The following is a 19,278-nucleotide window of genomic DNA, read 5'->3' on the forward strand; positions in this document are numbered from 1 at the left end:
AATCAACAATTACTTTGTAATTGTTTTAATTTTTTTTACAAATGTTCTTTATATCAGATTAAAATTCTGTTTGATCAATGTGTACTTATTGATACGTCATTTCTGACGTCATCTCTTTCGCGGAATAATTACAAGATACTTCTTTGGACGGAACTCTAACAAAATGTACACGTTGACGGATTACGTGTCACGTACTACCGGTGATTTCATCTAATGATAATGTTCTATCGATAGCATGATAATTATGACACGGTACAATATTGAACCTGTTCATTTTAATTGTCCAATTTGTTTTTTTCTTTTCACAGAAATCTCTAAACATGCTACCTCATTTTAACTAAAAAGATACAAAAAAATACAATAAAGAAAAAAAAAGTATTATAAATATATTTAAATATGTCTGCCATATAAAATAAAAAAATCCAAACCTCTGTTATATCTTCAACATTTTTAATTTATATTTATACTTGATTCTGTAAAAGCAATAAGGACACAATAATTAAGAGCAATAATTTATAAAGATATATTTATTAAATAAGATACACATAAAAATAGTTCATAGCTTTAAATATTTTTTCCAATATAACTTTATCTCTCAACTACTTCTAAAGATATTACATTACAACCCAAAAGGCCTTTGCCAACCCAAGGACGTGGAGTTAATGGCAGAATTATAGTATTGGAGCCGCGTTTGATTTTTACATTGACTGTTTTATATCTGCTGTTTTCTACTAATTTTCCAATGTCGGCTAGAGATTTGAAGTTCCGACAATGAATAGAACCAAATTCTAATATGAGATCATCAACTTGAATTCCCTGAAAATTAACAATTTCTCAAGTAAAATAAAATTTGACACATCAAATAAGTATACTAAATTGTAATAATCAAATTCAACCAACTACATTATGAATCATCAAAGCATTAAAATAAAAAGTAACATACTGCATTTTCCGCTGGTGAATCAGGTGAGACTAAATTTACTTTGAGGAAGGGCTCTAACATTTCTGTCTCTTCACTGTGAAGTATATTGGATACAGGCTGTTGTGTTTGGCTTGTTCCCGATAAAGCATGAACTTTGTATAATCCTTCCTCTATTTTCTTCATTAATGCTTTGTGATCATTTGAAAGACCTGATAGCACAATAGTGTTATTCAAATATATACATATAGGCCGGTATTCATAGTCCGTTCTTATATTCAAGATCGTCTTAAGCACGAACTTATATTCACTCTCTTCGTCAGACACAATCTATGTGTGACGAAGAGAGCGAATATAAGTCCGTGTTTAAGACGATTTTGAATATAAGAACGGACTATGAATACCGCCCATAGAACTTGTTATTCTAATATAATATATTTATGTACATATTATCTTGTGCCTCGTATGTCTCACTTGATAAACGTCGATATCTTGTCTTGGATATCCTTCAGCGTCCACCAATAATTCATCCATACCGACATGATTCTACAATAATACCAAAGATATAGAAAACTTTCAAAAATTTGACAGATCATGCTACAAAAATGACGATTGCTATTCTGTGCGACAACAACGTCATCCTTCTCACTATGGTATAAAATCATATACAATACATACGCAGTTTAAGATTTCCTTTAACGTTTTTAGATCAGATTCAATTTTGTCTTTATCCTTCATTAGTTGAAGAACAGCATCCTTGGCTTCTTGCAACTCCATGTCGACCACCATTTTCGTTTTGATAGGGAGGTTACGGAACATACTAACAGGTGCGTATTTATTGTTCCTCAAACCCTGCATCAGTAGAAACTTCAAAAAAATATTATGATATTCGTGACTCTGTGTATATATTTTATGTATTTGCGTAAAAAAGAAAAGAAGCAATATTACATGTCATAAACAATTTCATTACTTATTTTTCAATAAATTCTTTTAACGTTTTAAAATGTATATACATAATTTTTGTGTATTTTTCATTTTTAATTGCGCGCGTCAAAACAAGGTGGCAGCATTGCGCGGGTAATTTCTCACCATTTGCCTTGGACAGCGAGAACCGTGATTTGTCATACTTCGCCGCGAGTACCACGCGATTTTGATACTTTGAAAGTAGCAAATAAAAACGGTTTGTGATATCTGAAATTTGGCGACAGCAAAGCGCGAATGCCCACATCGTTGAGAATTAATTACGTCCAAGTGACTTTTTAATATTGGGTGGAGCGCGACGTGCGTGGCGAATCTTGCCAACTATTTCCGGCGGTACGGCGCCTTCGGCCACAAGGTGACGCAAGGTGACGTTTATCTTTCCAAGTCGGCTGTCTGCCGTATCCCGTGTCTTTAAGGTGTGTTGCTGCTAAAAGAAACACATCGGGAACGAGAAGTGAAATAATTTACGTCAGTCTGATAAGAATTCTGTGTTAGCATACGAGGCTAAACAACTGTCGGACTTTCATCTTCTCGCCGCGGGTCAACGGAGTTGCGAGAGATCGACATTCTCGCTGTCACTGTCGCGTGGCAAACAACTCCTTTTTGGAGTTCTTTCCTTTGGAGTTTTTAAGACATTTCGTGTTCACTTTAACTCGTGTTTTCACGGGGAAGAAAAAATGGGACTCACGATCAGCAGTTTGCTCACCCGGCTCTTCGGTAAGAAGCAGATGCGCATATTGATGGTGGGCCTGGATGCCGCCGGTAAAACTACCATACTCTACAAGTTGAAGCTCGGTGAGATTGTCACCACTATACCTACCATCGGCTTCAATGTTGAGACAGTCGAGTACAGAAACATTTGTTTCACCGTATGGGATGTTGGTGGTCAGGATAAGATCCGGCCACTCTGGAGACACTACTTTCAGAATACTCAAGGCCTCATCTATGTGGTAGACAGTAACGATCGAGAGCGTATTGGTGAAGCGGAACGCGAGCTGGCGAACATGTTGAAAGAGGATGAGCTACGAGATGCGGTATTGCTGGTATTTGCTAACAAACAGGATCTGCCGAATGCCATGTCCGCTGCCGAACTTACAGACAAACTGGGCCTGAATTCGCTACGAGGTCGTCATTGGTACATCCAAAGTACTTGTGCCACTCAGGGACATGGACTGTATGAAGGTCTAGACTGGTTGAGTAATGAGCTGGCTAAAAAGTGATAACACCTCACTATAATTGGTATTCTTAAGGACAGTTTATTCATCTGGTATGGACATAGGAGGCGAAAATCACTCAGCGATTTCCATCTTTGTCAAATTGTATTAATGTAACATGTACAGTTTAATTACTGCAGTCACTGCAATTATAATTACTTACAGAAATTGACATGAAAACGAAGGAAATTAGAGCAATCTGTCAACTTTTTTATCATCTAGATACAGTAAAATTCTTGTGAACCATGTTTTAGAAGTAAAACTTGTTTCATAGAAAAAAAATGAAGACATTAGGACGTGATAGTTATTCTTGCATCATTTATAAGATTATATATGTAAAGGTTGTACATAGTTCTAAGTTCCTTCATATATACTGTTCATCAAATGAATTCTAATTTTGTTCTTTAGCGTACATTGAGTGATAAAGTATCATCAATTGATTTAAATGCGGAGAATTTATTTATTTTTATGTTATTACATGAAAAACTATTGAATGTAAGTTTATTCTTTATATTTTAGTTTACATCTTCCTGCAGTTCATCAGGAATAACATTATGTGATTTATATACAAGTGGTTCACTTTCCTGTTTTGGAATAAACAAGTAAATTTTGAGATAAGTACTGCTAACTTATAAGACTTGCAGATAATTATCTGATTATATAATTTTAATACTATCGAAGAAAATAAAGCTTAATTAAGATTCTTGAGATGCAATTTTTCTTTTTAATAAAGATAGACATTTTAAGTGTAAGAAATTTGTTTAGAAAATCATTACCATATAATAAACTCTAAAGATACAAAAGAAATATACAAATTAACCAAGCTTTCTATCTAAAATCAAACTACATTGTATATTATTTTCATTTCCATTAATATCACCAAAATCAAAAGAATGGGTGGAAGCTATGGAAGAAGCAGGCCAGAAGGAATAGCACTCGCGCGCATTTGCTCGCTCATTAAAATTATGTATTGTCATGTTAACTGAAAATGTACAGTTTTATTACAGTACAAAACAGTACAGTAGTGCTACAAGTACTGTATAATGTATAACGTATCAAACAGTTTGTTAATGTATGGTGTTATTCTCTCATATGTACCACAGCAATCTATCCCATCTCTATTTGGAGAAAGATGGCAAATAAATTACAGAAGGAACGCTTTTCTATTTACGAACTTTATGTACACGGTGTCTTAAAATACAGCACAGAAATAGATAATCGTTGAAACGTTAGTGTGCAACGTCGCTATATATAATATATGCATGCGTCCACTTTTATAACTTGTAACAGACTTTGTATTTAGTATCTTATTTTTCATAAAGTTTATTATACAAAAAAATATTTGATCTCATTTATCACGTCAGAGGCGTTTCGAAGCACTACATAGTCAATATAACCGTGTGTAAAAACGTATATATATATCTTTTTTTTTCCTTTTATTTCAATCAATCGTCTCATAATTTACTCAACAGGTATTAATCCTACGGCGAATAATCAGCGCTAGTTCTATCCGTCGTTTTAACACTAAGGATTGACTGACCCTTGGAATAAATAGTACGCATTACGCTCGCATAATTATATTAGATAAACACAACGCAGTGAGGATTATCTCAGTGATGGTACAAACAACAAGAGTTACGTATTTACAACTTTTGTTTCAGCGCAGATATTTGGTTCACTCAAGTTCTCGAGAACGATGGCAACGACCGACGAAAGAGCGTAATTGACTCATTTACGTACCCACGTGTTCTTCGGCGGCGGCGTATTACTCTTGCCCAGCGCTGGAAAATGATTCTCCAGTGTGTGACTAGACATATGCATTCTAAAGTCTGGGCCGTTCTTGAGAATCTGACCGCACGTCGCGCACATCTCCAGCCCTTTCGGCTTGCCGCTTGCTTCTCTCTTGTGCACCTTGAATAGCTCCTGTTGTTTCGCAATGTCTGGCAATAATACCAAAAGCTCGGGGAATACACTTTCGAAAGCGTTGGTCCCCATAACTTTGCGACAGTGCGTGTAATACTCTTCGGCATCACAGGTGCCTCCGCGAAAGAGGCCGCTCACGTAGCGAAACTCCTCAATCTTGTCTTGTTGCACAAGGACCTCGTTGAGTTTCGCCACGAGGCATGTGTTTCGTTTCTGAAAATCTGGCGGTGATACGTATGCGTGGGCAGCGTGTTTGTTGCTGTTGTCCGGCAGAATAGAGTAGCTTTCGCCGGAACTATTTGTGAACGTCAAGCCGTTGCTGCCGTGCAGTCTGTCGGTGTTGTTGTACTTGACGGAGAAACCGGGTGGCGGTAGAGTCGGCGAAGTGAAGCCGGGAGGCGGGTTCGTGAAGCCGGGCGGTCTGCTGCCGCTGGTGCTACCTAGAGCAGGAAAGTCCTCCGTCCGATGGATATTATTATTGGTCGCATTCAAACTGTCTATCTTGAGCTCGCTGCGCTTCCGTTGTTTTTCTCCGTTTAGAAGAACATTGCTGCCGTTCGAAGATTCCGTATTTATGACTGTCACGGTGCTCAAACTTCCGTCTGCGTTGTTCTTGCTCTTCTTCTTGTCCTTCTTGTTCGCATGTTCCCAGTCTTTCGAATTTTGCACAGCCGAACTCTTAGACGTGATGTCACTACTCGTATCGTTATTAGTACCGTGTGTGATTTGCGAACTCTTTTTAGACACGACGTGAGAGTTGTCCAAGTCATCGGTGCACGCCAATTCGACGTCCTTCCGCGCTACATTGGTATTTACATTCGATTTAGAACTACTAGACTCGTTTCCGCTCGAATTATTGCCATTTGAAGCCTGCTTTGCTTTTTTCTTCTTCGTCTTCCCCTTTGTTTGATCCGTCGTCTTCGTATTGTTGCTAGTGCCAGAACTTTGCGAGTTCTGTCCCCATGATGGCACTACTGTGATTACTGATTGTTTTTTTGATTTGGACGATTTGGATAAACTTGGGAAATCCTCGCCAGACTGAATAGGTGGCGGCGACGGTATTGAGGGTGGCGGTGCGACTTTCTTGGATTTTGGCACGTTCGCCGGTGCTGATTTCGAGCATGTCCACTGTAAAACTTCCTTCCACTGAGTCGAATTAGCAGTACTGGTAGACGGTTCGGAACTACCCAAAGCAGGAAATTCGGAATCTATGGACAATTGCGCGGGACGTATTCTGATGTTGGGTCCGGACACTCTTGTGGTAACGGTACCATTAGATTCGTGGTTCACCTGAATGGAAACGTTTGAAGATGTCGAAGTTTTTTGACACTGTGTTATGCCACCGGATCCAGAGGAGTTGCTACTGCTGGAGACACTGAAGTTGACAGTTTTCGATATACTAGGGCCAGCCGACTCTGGACCTAGCGCAGGGAAATTCTCGTCCGTTACAGCGAGCGGTTGATTTCTCACAGTGCTGCGAATAGTTACATTTCCTCTGCTTTTGGCTTGCGTTAAAGTGGGAACAACAGGAGCGACACTACCACCTAATGTAGGAAACTCGTCGGTGCTCTGTACATCCACAGACGGTTGTCTCGTAAAGATGGGCTCGTTGTTGGATGTAAACGAATTGGATCCGCCAGGTATCGAGCCTTGTTGGTAATCCCTAGAACTGTAATCTCTTGTGTTTCTCGAAGTCGACGCACCTAGCATGCCTCTTCTATTCATCCGATTTTCACCGCGCGGCGCCAGGGTGAATTCCAGTTCTAACATTCTCGCCTGCTTAGCGGCAGCTTTACTCAACTGCTTGCCATGTACGCTGGCCTTGTGCGCCTTAAGATCTATATCGGTCCGGAAAACACTCGTGAATTTCTCATCCGCGCACACCCCTTCCTCGCATAAATAGTGCTCCTGTCGAAAATGATCTCTGAGATAGTCGTACGAGCTATAATATTGATGTAAACCATCCGCGTCGCAGAAATGACAGTACAAATGATCACGTCTCAAATGCCGATATAATTCGTCATTGTCCATGTAACGCTGATCACAGAATTCACAGAGTGGATGACCCTTGTGGCTTTTATCGTCAATATCACCCTTTCTCCGATGCGTGGCTAGATTCGATCTTGTGTAACAACGTCTTTCATGCGAAAATATCTGTTTACAAATTAGTGAATTAATTAGTATGATATACTGCAATCAATCATTTGTCATTCATTGGTTGAAAATATTACGTACTCAGTTAATATCTTACCTTCAAATTCTCCACACACAGGTCACAATAATGCAATTCGTGTCGTTGTCGCATATGATCTTTTAAATTATGGAAAGTGCTGAACACTGGCTTCTCCTTACATATCGAGCAAGTATTGATTAACAACTCGGTGAATTTCTCCTGAATGTCAAGATTACTGAAGTAGATGTCATATCGGGTATCTAGTAGATTTGCACTAGTCAAACTATGGAAGGGTTTGATCTCTCTTGTGAACACAACTTTTGGCAGATCCTGACGGCAAATAGGACATTCGTTCTGGCGACAGAGCACTCTCATCCTGGTGCTACACTCGTAACATACAGGATGCTCGCACATGCCAATGCTGTAAATGTCGACATTCTTGTAGCACACCACACAGGTATTATTATTAGAACCATCAGTGTTCCCCGACATTCTTGCTACAAAAATCAAACTCTCTCTTAGTTGATTATTGTACTTTGTTCACTCTCAAGATAAAATATTCACTGTTGAACCTTTCTTCCTCAAAGTACCAATGAACAGATTATTCCTATGCCGATAAATGCTTCAATCAAATATTTTTCGATTACAGGTCTCTCTGCAGCCCTCCGGTTCCTAGAACAAAATATAACGTGAGGATGGAGTGTTAGCAGAAGAGAAAAAAGGCATCATGCATGGCAAGAGATAATTTTGTGCAATCGCAAATTGTCCGCACGTTTAGCCGTCGTGACATACGTATCGGCCGTGATCGACGTCACGCAACGCAATTCTCGAAAATATCCGGTCGTGGCTCGAGACTTCTGAGATTTGTCGGCGACCGAACACGATCCTCCGAAAATAGATAACAGCCGCTCGGCGAAATTGGCAGCGGTTTCAGCAGATGGCAGAATTTCTTACAGTGGACTGCAGATGAGGTTATCGCGGCTCACGATAATTCGGGCCTCACAGAAATCACGAGAGCAGTTTCAGCGTACGAGCGAGCGATCGGTCAAGTATTTCGAATGAAATCTCATTGGCGAGAAAAAATGACTGGTCGAAAAAAAATGATTCGTCGAAAAAGAACCGACCAAATCCTACCTGCCTGCGGCTATGTACCTGCGGTACGTGCCGTGTCACCTTCGCGCGCCAACGATAGGAAGGTCAGAAATTGCCTCGCGCGAACCCGGAAAAGAGAGCATATGTCACCTCTATACGCGTACACATTCGTATTTTCGTTTGCGTCACGAGACAACGGCAGCAGTTGTACCGATCGGTGATACCGAGCAATCGCCACGATATGCTGATGCTGTAAGTATAAGATAATCCTGAAAAAGAAAGAAACATATGATAGGCACGCTGCCTCGATCTAACGTGGCTCTGACGTGGAAGCCGGATGATTACGATTAGGTTATTGATGTGTTCTCTTTTTACCAATATATGAATATATTGAGAATTATTTTAACAACATATGTGATGTTATCATAAGAGTAAAAACGTGCAAGAGGCGCTATCTGCATGACATCTGATATAAACATGATTGATACATCGAGAAGCATTTCATATCTGGCTCCATGTTTGATCGGAATTAACCTTAATAAACTCGAATTTCTTGTTTATACAAGATGCCGTATTTTATACAGGATGCCGTCGTTTCTTTCGTCTAGAGATTTTTTGGACATCATTTTACAACAAACGCCGAGATATTATAATTGCCGAATTGTATTCGTTTGATAACACAAACAATTTATCCTTTAATGTCAAGTAAATCTTACTTCAACATAATTGATAATTTCGTCATAAATATTTATCATTAAATATTAAAAACTTTATATATATATATATATATATATATATATATATATAGAAAAATTATGTAACGCACCGTGAACTACTTTTATATACGCTCACTGGTGTTACATGTTATACATATATATATATCGAGATCCTTACGGCGATCATAATCACTGTAATTTTGCATTGTAACGAGTATGATGACGTAAGCAATTCTGTCGAATGCGACGCACACACAGAGTCCTTTAATACGATCCAAGAAAATGAATAAACAATCATTTATTAATTCAAGGCAGTCTTCTTTCAGTTTTTGCACAGTGCAGACCACGTTGACCGTGCAGCTATCAATCGAGAATTATTATATAGGTGCGACATGTGAAGTTTCGACAAACACAACATAGAGAAAAATGATAGTGATGTAAATGTGATAATGAAGGTAAGCATGCACATGGAGTATTCGGTTTAATCTATTAATCTTGCAATGGTGAAACGATTTAAAGTATGATTGATAACATAGATTATTGAATTTCTTTTATAAAAAACTGTCTTTGTCATTTTTTTGCATAAATGTGTGTAAATTCAACAAGTAACTTTTAGAAAAATGATTACGTACATTAAACTTATTGATTTATTTTTTTAGAGGGAATACAAGAAGATTAAAAAAAATAGTCAAAGTTAATTATTGAATTTCTACATTTTTTGTATTCTAATATATAAAAAATAAGAGAATAAATCAGTAAATTTAATGTACTTTGTAATAGTACATGCATATACTATTAAAAAGAATAATATAATAATATTTTTCTGAAAAAGTATATTTTTAAGTACATTTAAAAAATTTTTAATTATATTTTTCTTCATAAGATATTAGTCAACATGTCAGATAATATGATAGATAATCAATGATGAGTCTTGAGTCTGTAATAAGAGGAAATACTATTGCATATGATAAAAGTCTCATTTTTCTACATATACTTTGTGATTTATTTGTGATCACTTATTAATAATGTATGGACTTTATATAATATACATTTTTATTAATTGTTGCGAGTATATAAGAAATAAGATCTTTATTATAACAAGTAGATAATGTATGATTTTAGAAAACGGCAAACTTTTTATACAACTGAAGAGTTTTAGAAATTATCTATAGGTCTGTTCTTTATAGCTGAACTAGCTGTACTAGTTCAGAGTTTATCTTTTTCCCTCCACATTGGAAGGAGAAAGATAAACTCTGAACTAGTGCTGCCAGTTCAGCTATAAAAAACAGACCTTATGTATCCTTGCTCCGGAAAAAAAAAACATAATTGCAGTGCGAGTATCTAGGTAATCATGAGAATTATAATTTGTTTTAATTAATGCTAAAGTCACGCATATTTCAATCTCGCGCGCGTATTAACGTGCGATAAATATCGATTCGTTTGTCCGCGCGGAAGAGGCAGTTTATCATCGGAAAACACGATTATCTCTCCGAGGAGTTTCGATTCACGGAAACGATCTCGCGCCGTCGCCGTGTGTTCCGGTTGATGCCACTCGGTATATATATCTGAAAAACGCTATACACCGTGGCGACACGATCTCGCGGCAGTGAAACGAACACTTTCCGCCGTGGCACTTTGAGTGTTTGCTATGTCGTGCTGTGTCGTGCCATGAAGCGAGCGCATGCGTGAGTGTCAGTCGTCTTCGCGCGAGAAAGCCGAATTGAGTCGGAAAAGGAAATAGCGCAGCTACATAAAGAATAAAAAGATTATTTGTTCCGGTTTATGAGCCATTTGTCATCAGCGAACGTGTATCGACTTCTTCGATGCACTCTCGTAACAGGTGTCATTTGCGGTGGGCAACCGTCGCTGATTGCGAACAGTGCGCATAGCACGACGACGAGAGGCGCCACGGTTGACTCAATCAGGTTAGGTCTTACTCTCTCTATTTCTCTCTCTCTCTCTCTCTCTCTCTCTCTTTTCGTCCGCTCGTTTTCCTTCCGATGATAACATGGAACAGTGGAGAGTGACAAACCGGCCAAGTTGTTGCACGCATACGATTCCATGTGTGAACGTGTATACAGGGTGCTCTAACTACTAAGAATATCGTGTTAACAACAATTCGTGGGTAAACTTGAACTAGATTTTCTCATCAAAATATCTCTCTGTGCAAATTATTTTGTTCGTTGAGCAGAAGAAATTGTGCGGTGAAAAATTTTGTTGCAATATTAGGCCATTAGAAAGATCGATCTCGAAATGTTTTTCGGTTCGGCAGAATTGTGCTATTTACAATTCATCTTTAATGAAATCACGAATACATCCGTTTCGGTTGTCAGCTTCTAAAGTTATCGCGACGACAGAGAAACTGTTATTCATGATAGTCGTATTTAATCCTCTTTACAATGGAAACGCGCAACTGTTCGTTGCGTGTTCATTTTTCAGTGATTTTTGAAATAACAAGTCGCTTTCTGTTCTCTGTGAATACGCCTCCGCATAAGTGACACTATGCTTTATGTCAAGAATTTGAATTGTGTTTCGCAAAAATAAGAATCACAGGACAATGCCTTGTGTTAGCTTTAACCAGTCGTATTAGTGTCACTAGGCGAAAGTCGACGCTTTTAATTTTTGGGGCAGCCAGACATTGCACATTTGTTAGGAAATACAGCAAAACTTTTCGAATAAATCGCGAGTCGATATTTATAGCTCAACTATTTCAGACGTTTTAATTTTAACTTGTTCAGATTGCGTCCTCCCTGTTGCTCTCTGTTTACACTCGTCAAGAGAGAAAGACGAAGCATAGTCTTATTTATGTAACATTGGAATCATTCCTATCGAAAGTTATACAAAAATTATTTTCCAAATTTAAACCTTATCGCGATTGCGAAAGCGTCTCTTTAAAATTCTACTCAAATTCCACTCAAATTCTAATCGAATATATATCTGATAGACACGTGATTATGATTGATTAATTTCACCGGGTGCACGCAATAAAGATATATTTAAATCACGTTTCGATTTGCTGGTTCTCATCCCTCCCGCTCGTGGTGTCGTTTTCTAATCTCCCCGAAAGTGAAGATTAAACGCGTGACGGGCGCAGATAGCGCGATACGGTCAAGCCGCGTAACGCACGTTATAGGCGCGATATTTCCGAAATAGCCGCAACACGGCGGCCGCCGCGGTGGAGAGCTAAGTAAAGTGAAGCACGAAGCACCGATCACCGTGTAATTTGCCCTCATCGACGCTAGGCACACATTCGCAAAATTGTGATTGCACAGACGAAAGCGTCTCTTGCGCGCGTCTCTATCTTCCGGCGTACAGTGCGCGCCGATTGGCGCTACGACGGAACTCTCGATGATTTCCGGTTTCGGTGTCGATACGCGCAATTATCAATCGATTTTTATCAACTCCGCAGTTGATGGTGCAGCAAGGTGGGCGACGGGGGTAGATCCGATCCCGACATGGAGGGCCACGACATTCAGGAATTAATGACCATCAAGGATAGTGTGATCGTCAGAGGACATCCGGCATCCTGTTCCTCTCCGAACAGCGGTGAGTACTTTCATAAATAATTTGTAGTATAACGAGCATCTTTCTTCACGAGCAATTACACTGGGTTAATTGGCGGCAAAATCATTCAGCGACACTTTACTCTATTTATTTATTACTCTATTGTGCACAAAGTTGATTATTTTTACAAGAAACACTGTATTTTATTTATCGTATCTGCGTATCTAGAATGCAAATGCGTACGCACAACTATTTTGTATAGATACTCTTGCAAAGTTGATTCTGTCGATACATATTCTAACTTCTTTTACAAACATATATCTATTCCTGAATTTAATTATTTAACGCATACTTCGCGTTTAGAATTCAAGACAAGACGAAAATCGATCGTTCGCGCGTTGGACACGAGCCCGAGATGCGGGCTCTTCCCTTCAGCTTCGAGGTGAATACGTCCGCGCGTTTTGCGGTAAGCAATTTGGCAAACTCTCCGTGTATCGCCTCGTTACGTTGCCGTAAATAGCTCATTGCGAAGGACGATCGCTCAGAAAGAGAGGTCGGCGTGCGCGCGCGTGTAAAAATTGAAAAGCCGCGCAGAAAAGCACGCGCCATCGCTTGTTACGCAATCGGTCGCAGACACGCATATTCTTATCCGGCAACTATACGTAAAAATTCGCGCGGGATGAACAAGCTCGCGCGCGAGATAAGACTATACCGTGCCGCAGCCGCAGATAACCCGAGGACCTCGGCTGCGCAGTACCAGAATGATGGCCAGTCTGAAAATCGATTGCAACGCATGATTCAGTACTTTAAACAAATCTGCTTGATCGTCTACTGTATTTTTCATAACATTTATTCTTCATTACTTTGAAGAAATTTATACTGAATGAATAGATCGAAAATAGGACTCGTTGACGAGAGGAGTGGTATATTTTATTATATTAATACTGCTTTAAAAAAAAGGAAGAAAATTAAACTATTTCTTATCAATACCGATAATTACTGATGAATTAATTCCATTATTTTAAAGTAATTTATCAGTGATTGTTGTAAAGTAAAATGTCAGTCGTTCAAATGAAGGTCGATTCAAATCGAATAAGTACACTGTGATTAGATATTTTGCAAAAGACGTAAAAAACGATATTTTTTAATTGATATTGCATTTTTATATCCTGTTACACTGATTCCGAAGTGAACGTTTATTCGCTCGTTTATTACGCTTGTTAATAATGTAAAGGGAAAAAATTGCTCATAAAATAGTCTCTATTAAGCGTGATTTTGATATTATTTAAAATTATTTCTTTGCAGGAATAAAATCATTTATGCGAAAACACTTGTCCGATATACAAGTTTTTGCATTATATTGTTGCAATATCGACGATATTAATTTTTTACCCAGATATTGCTTGCCAGAGAAAATAACATGAATAACTTTGCAATTATATGCGCGCCTCGACATCTTTAATAAAATTCTATTTTAATTCTAATTACTGACAGATTATGCAGAGTGTGCTGTAGACGTTATAAATAAAATATTTCTTGAACTTGAAATAATTCGAGCTTGAAACGAAATATGTTTCGATAAAATTTTATTTTACTTTAATCGCACTTGAGATGATAATTTTCCTACTACACTGAATCTTTTAGTCTTAGTCGATTAACGGTAATTCATCGACAACGCATCTTCGTCGAAGCACGTGGCATTCGCGCGTGGTTCTTTCCATGATTCGCGATGAGAGTGAATATCACGTACGAAGCAGCGTGTTTACGTGAGATAAGGACTAAAGAAATAGGGAAAGATGAAGAAACGCTCATTACTCGCGCTTTATAAATATATTTTTTTTACATCCTCTTTCTAATCACAATTATTCAGCGCAATAATATTTCTAGCAATATTTCTAACCTTTTTTTCTTAGAATCATGATAATTCACTCATTGTTAGCATTTGTTAATCGACAAGTGCTAAACCGGCAGAAACGTTTTAAGACTACAGAAATGCGCATTAAATGAGCATTAAATGAGCATTAAATGAGCACTTCTCTTTTTAAGAAAAGATTGTTTTACCCAAGTATTTATGGACAAATTTAAGGCCTGATCTACAATGTGCTTCTTGCATATTGTTTCTTGCTCTCTGCCTTTCCTATTTTTGCTTTTTATGTGTTTGTCGCATAGAGTCAAGAAACATCGTGATTTACAATTTCTCCTTTCTAAATTTCCGAAGAAAAATATGTCTTTACATAAAGGCAAAAAGGCAGAAAAAAAAAAAAAAAAAAACACATTGTAGATTGGGCTTAAAAGCTCGAAGAACGAGGGCGGAAAAGTTTGGCGCGGTCGACGGACGACCGTGGACGGATCGTCAAACGGATTTCATTTGTCAGTAAATCGCGACACGTTTTGACTGCATGACAAATCGAAGGTTGCATTCTCGGCGTGTTGTATCGGCGGTTATAATAACATTATGAGCAAACCGTCGCGAAGGGGTCATCCGAGATAACCCGCGGCAAGAAGGAAAGAGCTCGTCGTCGAGTTTCCGACTGTCGGATCGTCGCCGAGATCGTGCAACCTTGTCAATATTCGGCGCACTCTAATTGTGCATCTATCTAAAGGTGTACGAAAAAAAGCGCTTGTATTACGCGATACGATATTGCGCGAACAGGGATCCTCATCACATTATTCGTTAATTACACATATTCTGTTAATGCGTTATGCCGCAATATATTCATCGTGTTTCACCGCAGTTTTATTATACACTTTCTAGTATTTTGCAAACGCAATCTTGAAATCATACCCAAATCCATTGATTTCCACTTTGATTTCTTCATTTATAAACCACTAATTGTATTACAATGGAAAATCATTATCGTGTACCGAAATTTATGCAATTGTATTGTTTTTTTTCTCATTTTTTTTACTCGAGGTTAATAAGCTTGCAATCGTGCTAGGTATAATCTGGCATATAAAAAATAAAATGATGTTTACCCGCGATAAAGATCTACAGCTCCCCCCACTCGCAGAGTTATTTATCTTTCTATAACTTGTATGTCATAAATTACTTAACAAGACAGATAAATAAAACTCAACTGATAAGATAACTATTTGTTCTAAACTATAAAGAATAGTTACTCTTGCCAGTTTCCGCTATTGTTTTCAGCTATTTCTTTTTTTCTTTCAATTTATTGGAGATAAATATAAGAACAAGCTGATAAGACACGCATTATCAATTAACGAGTATTGTTATCGGGAATACCATTATCAGGTATCATTAGAAATATTTTACTGGATTGCAAAATTGTGAATAAAAAATTGTTGATTTATTTCGTCGTGCCTAATTTCGTTGTGGAAAATAAGATGTAGATTGTTTTAAACCATGAAAAATAGTTATACTTGGCCGCTATTGTTTTTAGATGTTTTTTGTTTTCCTTTAATTTATTTGAGATAAGCAGTGAAACCGATAAGGCTATCGATTAACAAATCGATTATATTGGAACGTTGCTAGGTAACGTTATAAATATTTCGCTCAAATGCAAGAGTCTAAATTAAACACATATTGATTCGTATCTTATTTTGTCACAGAAAAGTGTTTCTAGAAAGGATTAAAAAACTAAAGGATATTTAAAATAATATAAATATATAAATTTTTTGGATTAATGTAATTCAATGTTTCAAAAAATTATTTAAAATTGATTTTATTAACTTTAGCTAGATTCACGAAGCATTATAAAATGTTCAATAGCTTATATCTTCCAACGAATTACATAATTATTACTTAATTTATAAAATGTAATGTTCAAAATTAATAATATAGTTAAAATTTTGCTTATTAATCCAAGAAATATAATATATTTGTGTGAAGACAACATTTCTTAAGGTTTAAAAAATATATTTTTTTAAATCGTAATTTTTTGTGATTATGCTATGTTTGTCAAACATATTAATGCATAATGCATAATTATTTCTTACTGCTCATCCCACGAACTGTAGGATAACTGTATTGCAATAGCAACATTAATTTTGTAAGAATTGCGCTGGAAAAATTTATCTATTTTTCTGTTTTAAAACGATTAGCTCATACATCATTACAGCTTCCTAACGTATTAAGCTTTTTTTACAATCTATTGAACAGAATTGACAATCTTTAATCACGTAATCTATCAATAATGAATTTGCATGCATGTTACAGCACACACTCGACACGCGCGTCTTATTCTAACAAAAGTGCTTCAATGTCCTTCATATGTCACTTAAAAAACAAATATGCAAAATGCAATGACACTGCTGAACTTTTCTCGATATATTAAATCATGAAATACTTGCTCACAGTACTCTGTGATTACCGATAAATATTTTTGAAAAACACTACTGATTCCTTCATAAATCTATTTTTCTTCGATCTTTCTTTCTCGAAAATAGTTATCGTACAAAGTAGTTCATCATTTGCCACAATTTAAACGTATCATCATTACGACGTAAATTAATTGACAAACTTGGAAAAAAATTTTAGCTATAAAAAAATATAAATTAGAGAATTTGTTCTATGCGAAAGAATGAAGAAATTAAATTATGAAAACTTTACATCAGAAAACAGTTTACATTTGCATTAAAATATGTTTTCAGGATACTTCACGCGCGTGATGATTAAAAAAGTCGAGGAGACTTATTGGCCTCTTGGAATTTCCAAGAGCATAAGAATATTATGCGATGTTATATTTAACTCTAAATATATATTATCCCAGGTGTTACTTGCAGTTAACAAGAACGCGTCACAATTTATAATCTCAAACACGTTTGTCGCGAGAACACAAGCACGTGATGTCAGTCTGTTTAGAAAAGTGTAGCAAGAAATAATCTGCTGGACGTGACAAATTGCCTCGAAAGTTAAGATTTGCATATATAATGTCATATATGTCATATATGACGTCATATTATTCTCTCGCACGACCTACTGTCGATCAATTTTCTGTAAGCTTGAAGTCTAATTAGAGCGCAACGTTAGGATAGATTATCCCTTGACAAAGTTTGCCACGATGTTTAACACAAATTGTTTATAGCGACTTTCACTATTTTTGTATTTAAGATATGATCATCATAAAGTTGGAAAAATGTATGCGAAATGTCATTACGACAGACAAATCGGGCACACAAACATTTAAGCGAGAAGTATTTGGCTTTTTAAAACTCAGTCCAAATAGGGCTTTGCTTACCTCATATACGAGTGTTTTGTGTCCTCTCGAGATTTAATGTGAAAAAAATTGATAAGATAATATCGCTGGAAAAATATTTGCAAAGCTCGAAAGAGACATTGAAAAATAAGATAGATTGCTTTGTCGATGGGGAAAACTGGCTTGGCAGGTGTATCATTGCAAAAAATCATGACGAGCACTTACTTCGTCGACCTGGTTACAACAGACGCCATTCTATCGTACATTGATTACCATGTTTTTCTCGCATGATTGTCATTTACATAATCTCGCTATCGAGCCATCATTGCACGACGTTAACACGCGTCGTCAATGCTTTTTACAGCAATATCTAACGCTATATGCGTAAATATATTGCCAAAAACCGGACGCACATCTTCTTTCAGCAAGAACTAGTTATATATATGTTGTACAGCTTTTTTTTAATTAGTAATGCGTAGTTAAATTTTGCTCGCTTCAAGAATCGAAGAGAAAGTTTTACTTTGCAAATGTCAAGAAACAAATATATAGTATACGTTTATATCTGCTTCAGAACGAACTGGACTTTTGTGTCTCTTTAATTTTTAAAATAATTTATAGACTTTTCTTTCGGGAAACACATAAGAGATTATAAAAATATTCTTAAATAATACTTATTTTATTTAAATACTTTCAAAAATAATAAATAATAAAAAATTTAAATATTTTTATTTCCTCTCTTGAATAACACTACAAGCTAATTCTCGAAAAAGTGTTCCGATTCAAAAAATATTTCTTATTAAAAAAACTGTATAACTAATATCTAGCGTATTGAAATAATATTTACAATAGAAAGAAAAAAAGTGCATCAGCGTGTAGCGACGTAGCGGGACACGGTTCTGATTAGATTATCAGTTTTGAGTCGTTCCTCCCTTCTTCTGCTCTTTTCCCCACTGCGAGCTCTATCCCGGCGATCTTCCAAAAGTCCTGCCTCAACATTAGTGCGTTTGTCGGGATCAAATCATGTGAATCGGAAGCTCCTTTGTGCGACATGCGTACAACTCGTACGGTGTTCTCGATTCGTACCTATCCCGTACCCACTAGTAGTGTCAGGTTATCCTCATCGACGACAAGGATAGAATTTGCTCGACAAGAATGCACCGATCGTACATCATTCTGTTTGCCGCAAGTTCACGTCGCACGACGACTTATCTGTTCTCCCAAGAGCTCTGCAGCGATTGCTACAACAAAAGAGAGCCAGAAAGCAGTAGTTCATAATGACATTTTCTTATGAAACCGACAATGATTTGGACAATATAAACGATGGAGCATTCTTCAGTCTACTGGAATACACATCTGAACCAGAATCCATCACATTGCACGACATTATTACTACCACCGCCATCACTGCCACCGTTACCGTCACCGCCACCGCCCCTACTACCACTATCGTTGGTGAGTCTAACTTTTGGATTTTTGGATAAATATAATTCTCGAAAATCTGCGCGTAAGGGTTTTCCGACATTTAACATTAGTGCTCGTAGTGCTCATTTGGCAAGGTTCTATGTTGCATATATCGAGGGTTTCATAACAGAGGCATATC

General features: G+C 37.2%; 4 protein-coding genes across 20 annotated transcripts in view; 2 read left to right on the top strand and 2 right to left on the bottom strand.

The window, feature by feature from the left end:
- Positions 1-509: 509 nt before the first annotated feature.
- On the bottom strand, positions 510-2,143 carry LOC105668709 (26S proteasome non-ATPase regulatory subunit 9). Of its 2 annotated transcripts, none has more exons than XM_012361221.2 (5): positions 2,009-2,143; positions 1,598-1,771; positions 1,366-1,465; positions 944-1,131; positions 510-816 (listed from the first exon to the last, which is right to left on the bottom strand). In XM_012361221.2, the coding sequence occupies exons 1-5, from the start codon at positions 2,042-2,044 to the stop codon at positions 589-591; spliced, it is 726 nt and encodes a 241-aa protein (XP_012216644.1). In that variant the 5' UTR covers positions 2,045-2,143; the 3' UTR covers positions 510-588. The 2 variants fall into 2 exon arrangements, with proteins under 2 accessions (XP_012216644.1, XP_012216643.1); XM_012361220.2 differs by having other exon boundaries at positions 1,598-1,786; positions 2,009-2,141.
- A 90-nt stretch (positions 2,144-2,233) lies between these two features.
- Positions 2,234-3,822, top strand: Arf4 (ADP-ribosylation factor 2). Its single transcript, XM_012361224.2, has one exon. The coding sequence runs from the start codon at positions 2,578-2,580 to the stop codon at positions 3,118-3,120; it is 543 nt and encodes a 180-aa protein (XP_012216647.1). The 5' UTR covers positions 2,234-2,577; the 3' UTR covers positions 3,121-3,822.
- Positions 3,823-4,092: 270 nt separating this feature from the next.
- On the bottom strand, positions 4,093-8,590 carry LOC105668706 (E3 ubiquitin-protein ligase ZNF598). 8 transcript variants are annotated; one of them, XM_067351509.1, is made up of 4 exons: positions 8,363-8,590; positions 7,783-7,882; positions 7,289-7,707; positions 4,093-7,191 (listed from the first exon to the last, which is right to left on the bottom strand). In XM_067351509.1, exons 3-4 carry the CDS (start codon positions 7,700-7,702, stop codon positions 4,843-4,845), a joined length of 2,763 nt encoding a protein of 920 aa, XP_067207610.1. In that variant the 5' UTR covers positions 7,703-7,707; positions 7,783-7,882; positions 8,363-8,590; the 3' UTR covers positions 4,093-4,842. The 8 variants fall into 8 exon arrangements, with proteins under 8 accessions (XP_067207610.1, XP_012216632.1, XP_067207611.1 ...); XM_012361209.2 differs by having other exon boundaries at positions 8,345-8,590; XM_067351510.1 differs by lacking the exon at positions 8,363-8,590 and adding an exon at positions 8,165-8,319.
- Positions 8,591-9,344: 754 nt separating this feature from the next.
- Hnf4 (Hepatocyte nuclear factor 4) overlaps positions 9,345-19,278 on the top strand; it is a 30,896-nt gene continuing 20,962 nt past the window's right edge. The window contains exons 1-2 of one of the 9 annotated variants that reach the window (XM_012361217.2): positions 9,345-9,473; positions 12,428-12,564. In XM_012361217.2, coding sequence (XP_012216640.1) covers positions 12,474-12,564 — 91 coding nt within the window. In that variant the 5' untranslated portion in view covers positions 9,345-9,473; positions 12,428-12,473. Of the gene's footprint in view, positions 9,474-10,622; positions 10,944-11,016; positions 11,144-11,271; positions 12,565-12,885; positions 12,989-18,447; positions 19,131-19,278 lie in introns of those variants that run through there. The other 8 variants (XM_067351520.1, XM_012361218.2, XM_012361213.2 and 5 more) reach the window with 8 other exon arrangements.

The sequence above is a fragment of the Linepithema humile genome, chromosome 3, assembly GCF_040581485.1.
Source record: "Linepithema humile isolate Giens D197 chromosome 3, Lhum_UNIL_v1.0, whole genome shotgun sequence".
NCBI classification, from domain to species: domain Eukaryota; kingdom Metazoa; phylum Arthropoda; class Insecta; order Hymenoptera; family Formicidae; genus Linepithema; species Linepithema humile.